This window comes from Staurois parvus, unplaced genomic scaffold (assembly GCF_062004578.1).
Source record: "Staurois parvus isolate SC_StPar_1 unplaced genomic scaffold, SC_StPar_1.0 ptg000634l, whole genome shotgun sequence".
Classification (NCBI taxonomy): domain Eukaryota; kingdom Metazoa; phylum Chordata; class Amphibia; order Anura; family Ranidae; genus Staurois; species Staurois parvus.
The window spans coordinates 4,645,416-4,657,926 of NW_028318430.1; the positions used below are offsets into that span (position 1 = coordinate 4,645,416).

The 12,511-nt window shown below is 39.3% G+C and overlaps 1 protein-coding gene across 1 annotated transcript in view; it reads right to left on the reverse strand.

Annotated features, from left to right (window-relative positions):
* Positions 1–12,511, reverse strand: part of OCA2 (OCA2 melanosomal transmembrane protein) — a 444,033-nt gene that overhangs the window by 116,212 nt on the left and 315,310 nt on the right. The window contains exons 16-17 of the mRNA XM_089693490.1: positions 5,865–6,012; positions 5,622–5,679 (exon numbers count right to left, since the gene is read on the reverse strand). Of these exons, the coding sequence (XP_089549616.1) occupies positions 5,622–5,679; positions 5,865–6,012 (206 nt within the window). The remainder of the gene's footprint in view (positions 1–5,621; positions 5,680–5,864; positions 6,013–12,511) is intronic.

Sequence of the window (12,511 nt, forward strand, 5' to 3'; positions counted from 1 at the left end):
AATGATCAAATAATAAAAAAGATATTAAAAAAAGAAAAAATTATATGTAACTAAAATGAAATGAAATGAAAGCAGCTGAACACACTAAAAGGTAAACCATATGCCTTCAAAGTAATCTGTAAAATATATTAGCGCTGCACCTATATATATTTTACATATCCATTTATTATGGAACTATATCCAGCACAGTTAAATAGAGCAGTCTCGCACCATCCAGTGTCCAAAGGTGCCAACAAATTCTGATATTCTGTAGAGTAGGTGAAAGCGAACCCGGGACGCCAAGTGTCTCTAAACTTATCTTCCCCTGTGGTATAAAGAGGCTGTAAACTTTTCAATCTGAATCGTTAACTTTAGCAACTCCATAAGGGGGTACCTGTTTTTTCCAAGTGGAGGGTATGCAGGCCCTGGCTGCATTAAGAAGGGGGACCAGCGAAGAGGACTTGTATCTAGATAGTGGGACCTGTAACAAATAAGCCAAGGGATGGTCATCCACATTGGCTGAGGTAAGCTGAGCAATAATTTTCCTAATTTAAGTCCATAACGGGTGGACTTTAGGACATTCCCAGAAAATGTGTAATATGCAAAGCAAATCTGAGCACCTCCAGCATACATTTAAAGTGTACGCTCCATGAGGAGGGCCCTCCTATTCCTTCTGTATTGAATTGTATTGTAATTGTACTGTCCGTCTTTATATTGTAAAGCACTGCGTAAACTGTTGGCGCTATATAAATCCTATATAATATAAATCTGGCAATTATGGGAAGATTTTGTGTGATACTTTGGGTACTCTGTACCAACAGGACAAACTGTTATGACCTTGTTCCTGAAATTAGTTTGCTAACCAGGTTTTATGTGAGAACAATATATCCCTTCTTATTTAGCCTGTAGTAAATGTAGGGTGCATGTCAGATTCCAATTTTGTGGTGAAACGGGGGTACATAGTCCTACAGAGGGGCCATGAGGACTTTCTAAATCAAAGACAACAAATGAGGTACATATTTGGGGGACTCAAAAGTGGAGGTAAGAAGATGGGTTCCCCCTCTAGGCAGCTTAGCTAGTAGAATGTGGTGTACTGTATCTGGTACACCGACCAGGATGGGGTTGCAAAATGAATAAGATGGAATTTACCAGTCATCTTCCAGGTTTTATTGCCAAAGCTCAATTGGACAAGCTGAGGTTTGAAACTGATTGGTTTCTACGCAGAAGTGAGCCTGATTTTGCACTCACTAGCTTTAGTAAACAACCCCCCATGTGAGGATCTAAAGGAATATTTAGGACCTTCAATTCAGAGTAATGTATCTTAAAATTTGATAAATCTCCATATTGCTTCAAAAGCAGCAGCAACTCAGGACTATAAATCTCTGGATCAGAGACAGAGGAGATTATCTTTGTCTGCCAAAAATATATGTTGAGTGGAGACCATTGGTATCGCCCCAAAACCAGGTTTGGCCCAAAATATACAAAAATGCTACTCAATAAATGACACAAAGGTCAGTGGAGAAAGGGGGGCATCCCTGCCAGGTGCCATTTGTTTTTGAAATAGTGAAAACATGTTTCATGTATACAAAGATAATATGTGGGCTCCAAGACCTATATATCAAGTAGGGTGGAGTGTAGAAAGTGCCACTCCACTCAATTAAAAGCCTTGCCCATCTTCATTACTGAAATTGCAACACCAAATTCCTCTAATGATACTGGGTTTCCATGAGAGTCGCTAATTTCTTTAGAGAGGGTTGATAGACCCCGACCTTGGAAATACAAAGTGATACCTAATTGACGGTCCACTTAATCAGCAGCTGACACAGTTGGTAAGTTGTACAAGACATAGTTGAAAGCTGGAATTTTTTGCTATCAATTTGAAACTGGCGAGTTCTGTACCAGACTGTATACGGATGTACAAGTAAATATATGGTCAGTAAAGTCTTGAATCTCCTTCGCCAACATCTGAAAGTTGCTCTGTGTTCTGTTTTTTGAATGTTAAAAGCACCACCCAAAATCCAAAAACCTTCAGCGGACTCAATTACGACCTGGGCCAAGCAAGTGAGAAAAGGAAGTTGGTCTGAGTTCAGGAAGTAAATGTGACTAACTGATCTCTTACTTTCCCTTTCACTACCCAGAATCTTTATCACCTGATTTTTGAGACAGAAATGCTGATACCCTCGGCCTTGGAAAAAGGAGATGTTAAGGGGTGGAAAAATGATGGCTGGAGAAATGAGGGGTTTTGTCTTTCTAAAAATATTTCTCCTGCACGAAGATAATGTTACTTTTCATTTTGTGCAAATCCAATAATAAATGGGACTTTTTTCAGGAATGTTACGAAGTTGCATAGTTAAAGTGTTACTAAACCCAGGACCCTACTTTCACTGTATCCAGTCTCCCACAGTACATAGAACATAGAAATGCAATTATTTTAGTCAATTTAAACTACTAAATACCTCTTCTCATCAGCAGTATATAGCAGTCTTGTGAGTTTTAATTCTCCTTCAACTGTCCTATGAGGCTGCATGACCCCTGACCCTCTGTCTGGATAGTACTGATTGGCCCCGTGCCGATCACATGCACCATCCCCCAAAAAAACAATTTAGCAATACACACTAAACTGAGCATGTGGAGAGTGCCTTCTAGGTCTCTGTACTATCAGATCACCTGTGGAAGAAGGGGAGGATCAGAGAAGACAGGAACAGCCTTTTTACACAATACTTAGGATTAACCACTTAGTTTCCACAGTGAGTATAACAAGCATGCTTTCCTGCATATACAGACAGATATTACTGTTGTGGATTTAATAATACTTTAAGCTGGGTACACAAAGTCCGAGCAGAGTTCAGCAGGGACCATTCAGACCATATGTACAGCTTTCCTTCTGACAGAAGCCAGTAAAACCAGCATCTGAAAAGTGCTCACAGCTAATGGCTGCAAGCTCTGATTAGTGTGTTCTGGTTGGGAGACATGGGGGGATCTGTAATTTTTAGAGGAGCCATGTTAATGAGACAATGGAGGAGACCAGCTCCTACTGCTAGGATGAAAAGAAAAAAAGAAAAAGGGGGAGGAGGAGAGAGAAGGGAGGGGGGAAAAGCAAGAGATGGGAAAGAAAGGGAAAGGGAAAGAAGCAGGAAGAAGCAGGAAGTATATGTAGAGATAGCAAATAAAAGGTGCGAGTGGGAGGGTAATCCTCCAAAAACAATTAAAAAAAACAGTGAATGTGGGGGATACGAAGGAGAAAAGCAGGACAGCAAGAGGACACCTTTAGGGCTTTACAAAACACATCTGACCTGAAGTTGTGACATGGCCATCCAAGCACTAAAATTAGGAAGATAGCATAAACAAAAATGACCTAATGAGTGAGTGAGACCTAACACCCTCACTGCCAAAATCTGTGTGGGCCAATAGATGTGGCTAAAAGTGGGAACAAACTAGGATATTCTGATACCTCTATACATGTATGTGGACCTAGGTTGTTCCCTAAACCCGTAAAGAGGACTTGGGAGCCAAGTCCACATACCAGACATAATTACATTGAAAAGGAGGCCTACAAGCCTTGTAAAGTTGGAGAATGTTAGAAAATAGAGAAAATAGGCCCTGCAAGAGGTTAATCAAAAATAATATTTTTTTTCAATCCATAATCCCACAATAAACAATAAAATAGTCTTTGTCATGGTAAGAACGTGTTCACCCTGGGGAATAAGTCTACACAAGATGGTACTATTATTATACAGGATTTATATAGCATCAACTGTTTGGACAGCACTTTGCAATATAAAAGGAGACAGTACAATTACAATACATTTCAGTACAGAAGGAATAGGAGGGCCCTGCTCATGGAGCTTACAATCTAAAGGATGGGGGAGTCAATCTAAAGGAAGGAGGAGACTGCTATTATTACAGGTACTTCTATAGCGCTGTCAATTTACGCAGCACTTTACATATGTATTTTACATTCACATCAGTCCCTGCCCTCAAGGAGCTTACAATCTAAGGTCCCTAACCCACATTTATACATACACATAGAAGGGCCAATTTTTTTTTAGATAGGAGCCAATTAACCTACAAGCATGTCTTTGGCATGTGGTGCCGACAGAACACAAATAGCCCAGATCAACCAGCAGTGTTATAAAAAACATACATCCCCAGTGAAAGACCTCAGCATGCCCATAGGCAAAGAGACTTATACATTATAAAATATTTAGCTATAACCCTACTTGAGAAAATCGAACATGTCCAGGGCAATAGACAGGAGGGCAGAAGTGAAGAGCCCAATGAGGTGAAAAGATTTGTGATAAACACTGTAAGCCTAAAAATAATGTCAACATATAAATATAGTATACTCTAAAATTTACTATACACTCTGGTCAAGTTGAAAAATAACAAAAACATTTTGATAGTAGTTATCCTGTAATTCAAAAATTTGGCTTGCTCTCCAGTAGTGATGCCCTGTTTGGTTTGCAGTCGAACATTCGAACCTAACAAAAGTTCAGTCATGAACTTTGAGTTATTATCAAGTCATGCAGTATTTTAGTAGTGAAAACATTCTTAAATGGTTCATATGTCAGCCGGGTTCCCTGCTGACAGCTGACTGTAAAAAGAATTGACTGCAATTTAACTTTTTTTTTCAACTGGCTTGGGGTCCCCCTATCCATAGTAGACCCTTATCCAAGCATGCAGTCCACAGATCAGGAAAGGGGGAGGGGGACGAGCGAGTGCACCGAACAATAATAGGCCACCTGCCCTCAACATGGAGTGCTTTGGGGCAGGGGGGCTCCTTCCTCAAAGCACCTTGTCCCCCTGTTGATGGAGACAAAGGCCTCTTCCCCACATATGTGGCCAGTGGTAGTGGTGGTCTGCAGACGGGGGGCTTATCAGAATGTGGAAGTCCCCCTATGTGAATAAGTATAGAGTACATGGTACCGCTACTCATTCACACAAAAAAAAAAAAAGTGTAGTGTAAAAAATGACAGAAGACAGTCTTTGACAAGTCCTCCAGAGTACATCCAACATCAATCACCATGTCTGCCACTGCCACCGCCGACCCGAAGAAAAAAAAAACGCTCCGCTCTCAATATTTGCTTCTACTGTCTGACAGCTGCACCAGCCAGACAGTTCTTAAATACTGTGATGATGTCACCCAGCTGACATCACCAGGCGGCCCCCGCCCCCTTGTGCCATCATGCGCTGTGATTGGCCAGGTGCATTGCTTTGGTCAATCACAATGCACTGTATGCAACTGTAGTGCATTGTTGGACGCAGCGGGCGAATAGTCCAGCGCGTGCCTTTACCATTCCTGTGTTCACCAAACACATGAACGGTCAATGTTCGACTCGAACATCAAGCCCAACTCTACTCTCCAGCATACTGTATGTCTCCTATTGTCCTCACAAAAACTCTAGTTTCATAAATGTTTAAAGTTAGATAATATCACATATTCCTGTCTAAATTATTTTACCATGAAAGGAAGATGACCATACCTCGGTAATATTGTCAACAGAGCTCTACAAAAACTGCTGAAACTCAACAAAACACTAATCTAGAAACTGAACAGAGAAATATAGTTACATGTTTTTGCAGACATGTCTATTTGAGAAAATAAAAAATTGTATTATCAACCAAATCAGAACAATACACACTCTCTTTTGTAGTTCTTGGATATTTGTTTCCCAGTTTTTGTCCTCCTGTGAAATTTGTCTGAGAAAAAAAAAACATTTTCAGACAATTTTGTAAAAATCTAATTTACAGTCCATTTATGACAATAAGCATCTAAATAGTAAGTAAAATTATGTGTATTCTAAACAATATAGTGCAATGAGCTTACAAAGACTGAATTATTCATGAAATATTCCACATTTCAACATGCATGCCTATATACATACCTTTGAAACGTTCTAAGTTTTTTCCTCAACAAGCTCTCTAATGTCAAAACTTTTTGCATTAGGAGACACTTAACTGCAGTCTCTTCACGACTAGCAGGATTAATCCTTTGTGCAGTTAACTTCCAAACATGAATTTCATGTTTCAGTTCTACAAGGAGAAAAAAAAAAAAAAAGACTGTAAAGGTTAACGTTCATTCTGTAGTTAATAATACAGAGCCTTTTAGGAACTGTACACAAATTGTATGCACTCCTATGCTGGTTTCATCTCAGTCTAAAGCACTTAAAGCTGAATTCCAGGGATTAAATATTTTTCATAGTTTCATTGGGCCACCTTGGCATAATATTTGTTTTGTATGTGATACTTGATTTGCCTCCGTGATAGCTATAAATCACTGTACAAAAAAGGAACCAAGGTGCTAAACTGTCTCAACCACTGATGGCTGGAACTGTCCCAACAGGTCCTACTGCTATGAGATCTTACTTGAGGATAGGAGCAAGCAGTAAAAGACACAAACACAATGCAGGAACTTTGCTGGTGATGTCGGAAATAATAGCATAGGCTGTACAGAGAAAACCATATAGCCTCAATCATCCATTATGCGATCTATCCAGAGCCACACATAACCCAGTGGAGGCTATGCTATGAAGGTGGCAGCGGTATAATAAAAGTCAATGTCCAATTTTGCTCTAAAGTCTTGAGGAAGAGGTAGTGCCTTGATGCATGTTACCTTGGAGACTATGTATGTCTATTGGTACTTGCTGGTGCTGAGGACTCCAATAACATGGCTGCTTGAAAACTTCCTGTCTGGTGATGACATACTTCCAGTCCAGTCACTATACTCTTAGCACTTTGACAGGGGGGAAGCTGCATTCTCACACTCAGCAGCTCTCCTGCCCCCTCCTCTCCTGTTCATTCACAAAATTCTTTGTTTTTATTAAATGGATTCAGATAATATAAAGTACTCTGAAATTGTGCAGGGATGGGGGTGAATTGGCCTGATAGGAGACAAGGCATTTTGCTATTATATCAGTGGAGACATGATTGCCTTATATGGCTGCAGATTGAAAATATAAAACTAATTCATCTCTTACTGACCATCAGCAAGAAGGGTGGGCCACACAACACAAATACTTTCCATGGAGGATGAGGTTTCTGTGCTGAGAGCAGTGAAAACAGTCGCTGAGAGCTATTGGTCTCCAGTTATGATCAAACGCCATCAGGGTGGGCTCCTGGTCATGTGACCACTGTGTGCCCACCAAAAAATAAATAAAAGCTATATAAAATGTTTCTATTTTTTTTCATCCTGTACATAACAAAATACATTAAAAAATGACAAATTTCCTGACAACATTCAGATTTGAGTCAAAAGATCACAGAATGTAACAATTATGTAGTGTGAAAGCCAGCCTAAAAGACCATTCAAATGCAATCCAGTCAGGTAAACCCTAACACTACACTGGTATTCTTTGGAACATTTTAATAATCTTACATACAGTAAATCTGTGACAAACCTGACCATGTGTGAGCAAAAAATATACCCAATTGCAATTTACTCTTCCATCTTCCTTTAGATTTAAATTTAAATTATTTTTGGCACATACTTGCCAAAATATGAAAAGAACTGACCTATGACAACCTTAGTGTCAAAATATTTGATGATCATGTATTTGGGCTATATTTCATATCATTCAGCAGATGCGCAAATAAATTAACATCTGTTGACTGTGTTGACCAAATTGTTGCACACTCTGTGTACCAGATTATCTCAGACTGCATTTGTCTTACACATACAATTCTGTTGAAAAAGATTATGTGGCCAGCAAAACAGATTCTTCAGAGGAATGCTTCTGATTACATTTACTTTTAATTTAACATTTCTCGAACAAAGCACTGTACAGTATATATGTATACACACATACAGTATAGGCGATCATGGCAATACATGGTTAAAACAAAAGGTAGTATTATCAATATACATGAAACAAATGGGCAACTAATGGGTAATAAAATTCAGAGACAACCAATACAGTCCCTCTTTACTTCTACTCCTGCCAGTAGTCTTTTCCCTATGGCCACATGCATTTTTTTTCAGAGGGGGCTGAAGAAGGGGCGGACATCCTCTTCTCCTGGCTCTCCCTTCCACCAGCAGTGTTAGCTCCTCCTTCAGCCCACTGTGTGACTGGTATAGTGACTCGGCCATAACCACTCTAGTCACCTAGTTGGCAGTTGAGTTGAAGGGCAATCCCAGTGGCCAGAGGACAAACTTCTCAGACTGATTAGCCAGAGACTCCTGGCCAAACCTGAGGAGTTTCTATCTATATAAGTCATTGTTTTTATGAATAAATACAATCTTATGATTGCTAGAGATGAGCTGAATTGCTCTGGGTTCAGCTCAAGCAGGGTTCAGAGAACTTCAAAAAAGTTTGGATGCCAAACCCAAAACTCCACTGAAATATGTGAGCTAAATCTGTAAGAGAAATGCCCTTTTTCCAGGCATTTCCCTGAAGGAAATGTACCAATGCAAACAAGATTTTTTCAAAAAATTTAATTTGGCCAGGAGCAGTGATTTTTAAGTACTTCAAGTGAAACATTAAAAATGCCCAATGCCTCTAAATAACATGCCTGGGGACAGAGGTCTGATCATGTGATTTAAATTGCTGGCAAATTACATCTAATTGCCGGCTTCTTTAAAAATGCATAAAACCCATACAAGGAGGCGGGGGGGGGGGGGTGAAAGGGTCAGTGTGCTGTACATTTTTTAAAAAGAGAAAAGAGGAGCAAGCAATGAAGTTTTATTTGCTGGCTATTTAAGCTATCCTTTTTCCCTTTGTAAATTAAAATTTTCCAGTAGCACATCCTCACAGCAAGAATGCATATTATCGATTTTCAGAGGCACTACACTAAAACAAAATGCATGGGGCCCTCTATGTCTGGCCTTTAATCTGAGCATGCAGACTGGCTGGCCAGGAAAGGGGGAAAGAGAGCACGCAGCCCTGCTCCTGATCCATAACAGGCCACATGGAGGGTGCCCCTCTGGCAAAGCACCATGTCATAATGTTGAAGACAAGGGCCTCTTCCCCACAATCTTAGCCAGTTGTTGTGGGTCTGTGAGCAACAGCTTATCAGAATCTGGAATCCCACTTTAAACAATAAGTGGACCCACAGATACCCGCTACCCTCTCAGTCCCATAACAAAAGTAACCTAGAAAAGCCACCTAAATATTTGAAAAGCTATTTAAAAATCCTCCAAAGTGATCCTAATTGTAAATCCATCATCAATTATAATGTCCACAGTCCACCAACTTGCTGAAAAAAAACCCCCAAAAAAACCTAATGACCCAGCGCAAAGACAAATCCTGACAGTACTGCTAGTCAAATTACTGCTCCCCAAGTTATTGGCACCTATATGAGAGAAGGGGCAAGGATAGGGGTGACATTGTTGTATGGCTCATGTCATTTGGTCAATATTATTGCCCCAGGCAATATTTGGGGATTAACATCATCACAGTGCCCACCCATTTGAGATTCCTGGTGACATCAGTGGTTTTTGGTAATGCAGCAAGTGCATTATGAAGCAATGAATAGTAGACCACCAGGCAACAAATATTTTTAGGAGGACTTGGCAATAGCAGTCTCCATTTTTTTCATGAGAGGTTCCCTTTAATTCAGCAGTTAACTGATAACCACACCACATTTCATGTGACTTTTTGGCACACCAAAGCAGCCTTACCTGCTAGAAACCTGTTTTCAGTGCCAGAATGAATAAACTCCTGTGGTCAAGATGACCAAAGACATAGAACTTGGAAGTCGACTGTGTGAAGATGTCAGTGGTGGAAACGGAATAAGGAAGACTGTGGGTGCCGTTTCAAAAGAGGAGGATGCAGGTTAAGTGTGACATAATTTGCAAATATGCAGACTTAAGTGAAGTATGGGGTTCTTTAAAAAATATATACTCAACTAGGTGGATGCAGCATTACTCCGATGCCGTATCCGTCCCCCACTGCCTCTAAGACTGAGGACCAATTAATCAAAGACTACTGTTCTCGGTCTTCAGTGAGCTCTCTGCTCTGGCCCTCCAGCACTCACTGAAGAGCTGGGTTGTGGAGGGGGCAAGAGCAGCTGGCTCAGTTTCCCAGCAGCTCACTGAGAGGCTGAGCCAGTTGCCAGTCCAGGCAACTGGGTAGATTCCATTTTTAAAGCCAAGATATTTCCAGAGCCTGGACTGGCTGAGTGATGTCAGAACAAACTGCATTCCTGTGATCCATAGGAGAAGTTGGGCCAAAAAAGCTTTGACCATACTTCCCTTTTAAGCTCTGATTTAAGTAGGCATGGTACACAGCCGCATTGTGATATACTGCTGTAGTTCAACGTGTGACATGGAAATTTAACAGCCTTCACGAAGAGTACAATTTAAAAGTGGGAGGTATTCTAAATCAATAAAAATGTACTACATTGCTCAATATGGCCAGTCAGGTTATATGAAGTAGAGGACAAAGACAGGACTTTAGCAATGTAATAACACCTTTTCAATGTCTCGTAAGCAGGCAGCAGACATAGAATACTGCAAAGCTGAAATAGTGAATTGCAGCATCTACATCCTAGTTATGCAGTGTGCCAGTATATCATGTGTAAACATGGACACAGGCCATCTTTCATGATGTGCACATTTAAAACATAATTGTTTTAGAAGCCCACCATACAAGTTACAATCTGACTGTGCATTTTTTGTACAATCTTTAGATTTACCAAGACTAGTGATAGGTGTTAGTAGATCTAAAGGAGATTGTACTTTTAGATTGTGGTGCACGTTAAGAAACTTAATTGTTCTTAGTAATAGCCTTCTTTGCTAGTCACACAGATTTATTTGCTCTATATAGCAACTGTTAATTGGTAGACCTTAATTATCAAAGTACATGAGACCACAAAGTTCAACTTTAGTATGTAACTAAACAAAAACAATTAAAATAGGAATGCATATTAAAATTTAGTGTATATTACTACAAATTAGCTTAAACATTTGGACACATTTCCATTACAGATCACTATTATATATGGCATTTTGGCACTCTATTTACTTTACCCTTGGCATCCATTGGTTTCAGCTGTAGTACATAAAACCCTAAAAATGATTAAAATGTTCAAACAAGAAATCAAAGGCAAAGCTTAGATTTAGGATCAAATATGTTTTTCCTCCACCAAACAGGTCTAAAATGGGCCTGGACAAAGCTTGGAAAGGTTAAGAGATATAGGTTTAAAGCTTCTCAATAATGTCAACAGTAAGCTGCAGTGATAAATGCTGAATATAGGATTTTGGGTGATCTAAAGCAAATTTTATGTGTGTAGAAAACAGTCAAGCAAAAGGTAAACATTTAGAACTGGAGCCTTGCTTCTTCAAGTATAAATATTGCAGAACATGGATAGTTAAAATAATTAAAGCTGTGTATATAAGCAAAGATTTTTCTCTGTATTAGAGAGATTTAAATTCAGTTTTAGAGGGGGGGAGGATTAGGCCGTCAGTGCATTTTATAACACCTTCTGTGTCCATTAAAGGATAAGCTCACCTTTGGGAACATGTTACATGTTCAACAAATGTTTGGGGGGGGTCATGTAACATGTTCCCACTGTTGCAGCCTCTCCCCGACCCACTACTGCTAGTGACATCAAGCCAGGGATCTTCTCCCCGAACTCGCTGTCACAATTTAACCACTTCAATACTGGGCACTTTCACCCTTCCTGGCCAGGCCAATTTTCAGCTGCTAGTGCTGTCGCACTTTGAATGACAATTGTGCAGTCATGTAACACTGTACCCCAATGAAATTTTTGTTTTTTAGAGATCGAAAGAGCTTTCTTTTGGTGGCATTTAATCACCACTGTTTTTTTTTATTTTATTTTATGCTAAACAAATGAAAAAACTGAATTTTGAAAAAAAAAGCCCATTTTTAGTTTCAGTTATATAATTTTGCAAATAGGTAATTTTTCTGCACTGATAGGCGGTACTGAGTGGCACTGATTATCAGTTTAAATGTCCCGTCACTGGAAAAAACAGTTATTGGCTTTCCTTTCCTCAGGCTGCGACAGCACATTTGTTTACATGTGATCAGCTGTGATTGGACACATAGTAAAGATTAAACAAGAATGGGAGAACATCATATGTGACCTTTCTTGCCCTACAAAAAAAACTTTACACTTTAAACTGTTACAGCATAAAGGAAAAAAATGCCAAAGGTGTAGGATAATGTCTAATACATATAACAGGTTTTGAAATTAAAACACCAAACCAAAAGCAAACAGTGCTGCAAAATCCTTAATTTACTGGTTTATCACAAAAAGTCTAAAATTATTTAAGATTTTGGACCTATGACATACATCTGACAGAACTAAAGACAGAAGTACAAGAATTATATATTTCAAATCAGTTGTTCATTGGTTAACGCTATTTTGTCTTTTGGGAATAACAAATATACATCATTTAAGCCTGTAATACTTGTTGCACTATATTAGTTCATCAAAACTTTAGCAATAGAATACAGTGATGAAATATTCCCTGTGCAAAAAGATGTATAAAATAATTGGTACAGTTAAAAATAAAGCAAGTAAAAATCACAGAATGTAAAAATACAGAAATCAGCAAATGTTGAAGATGCAA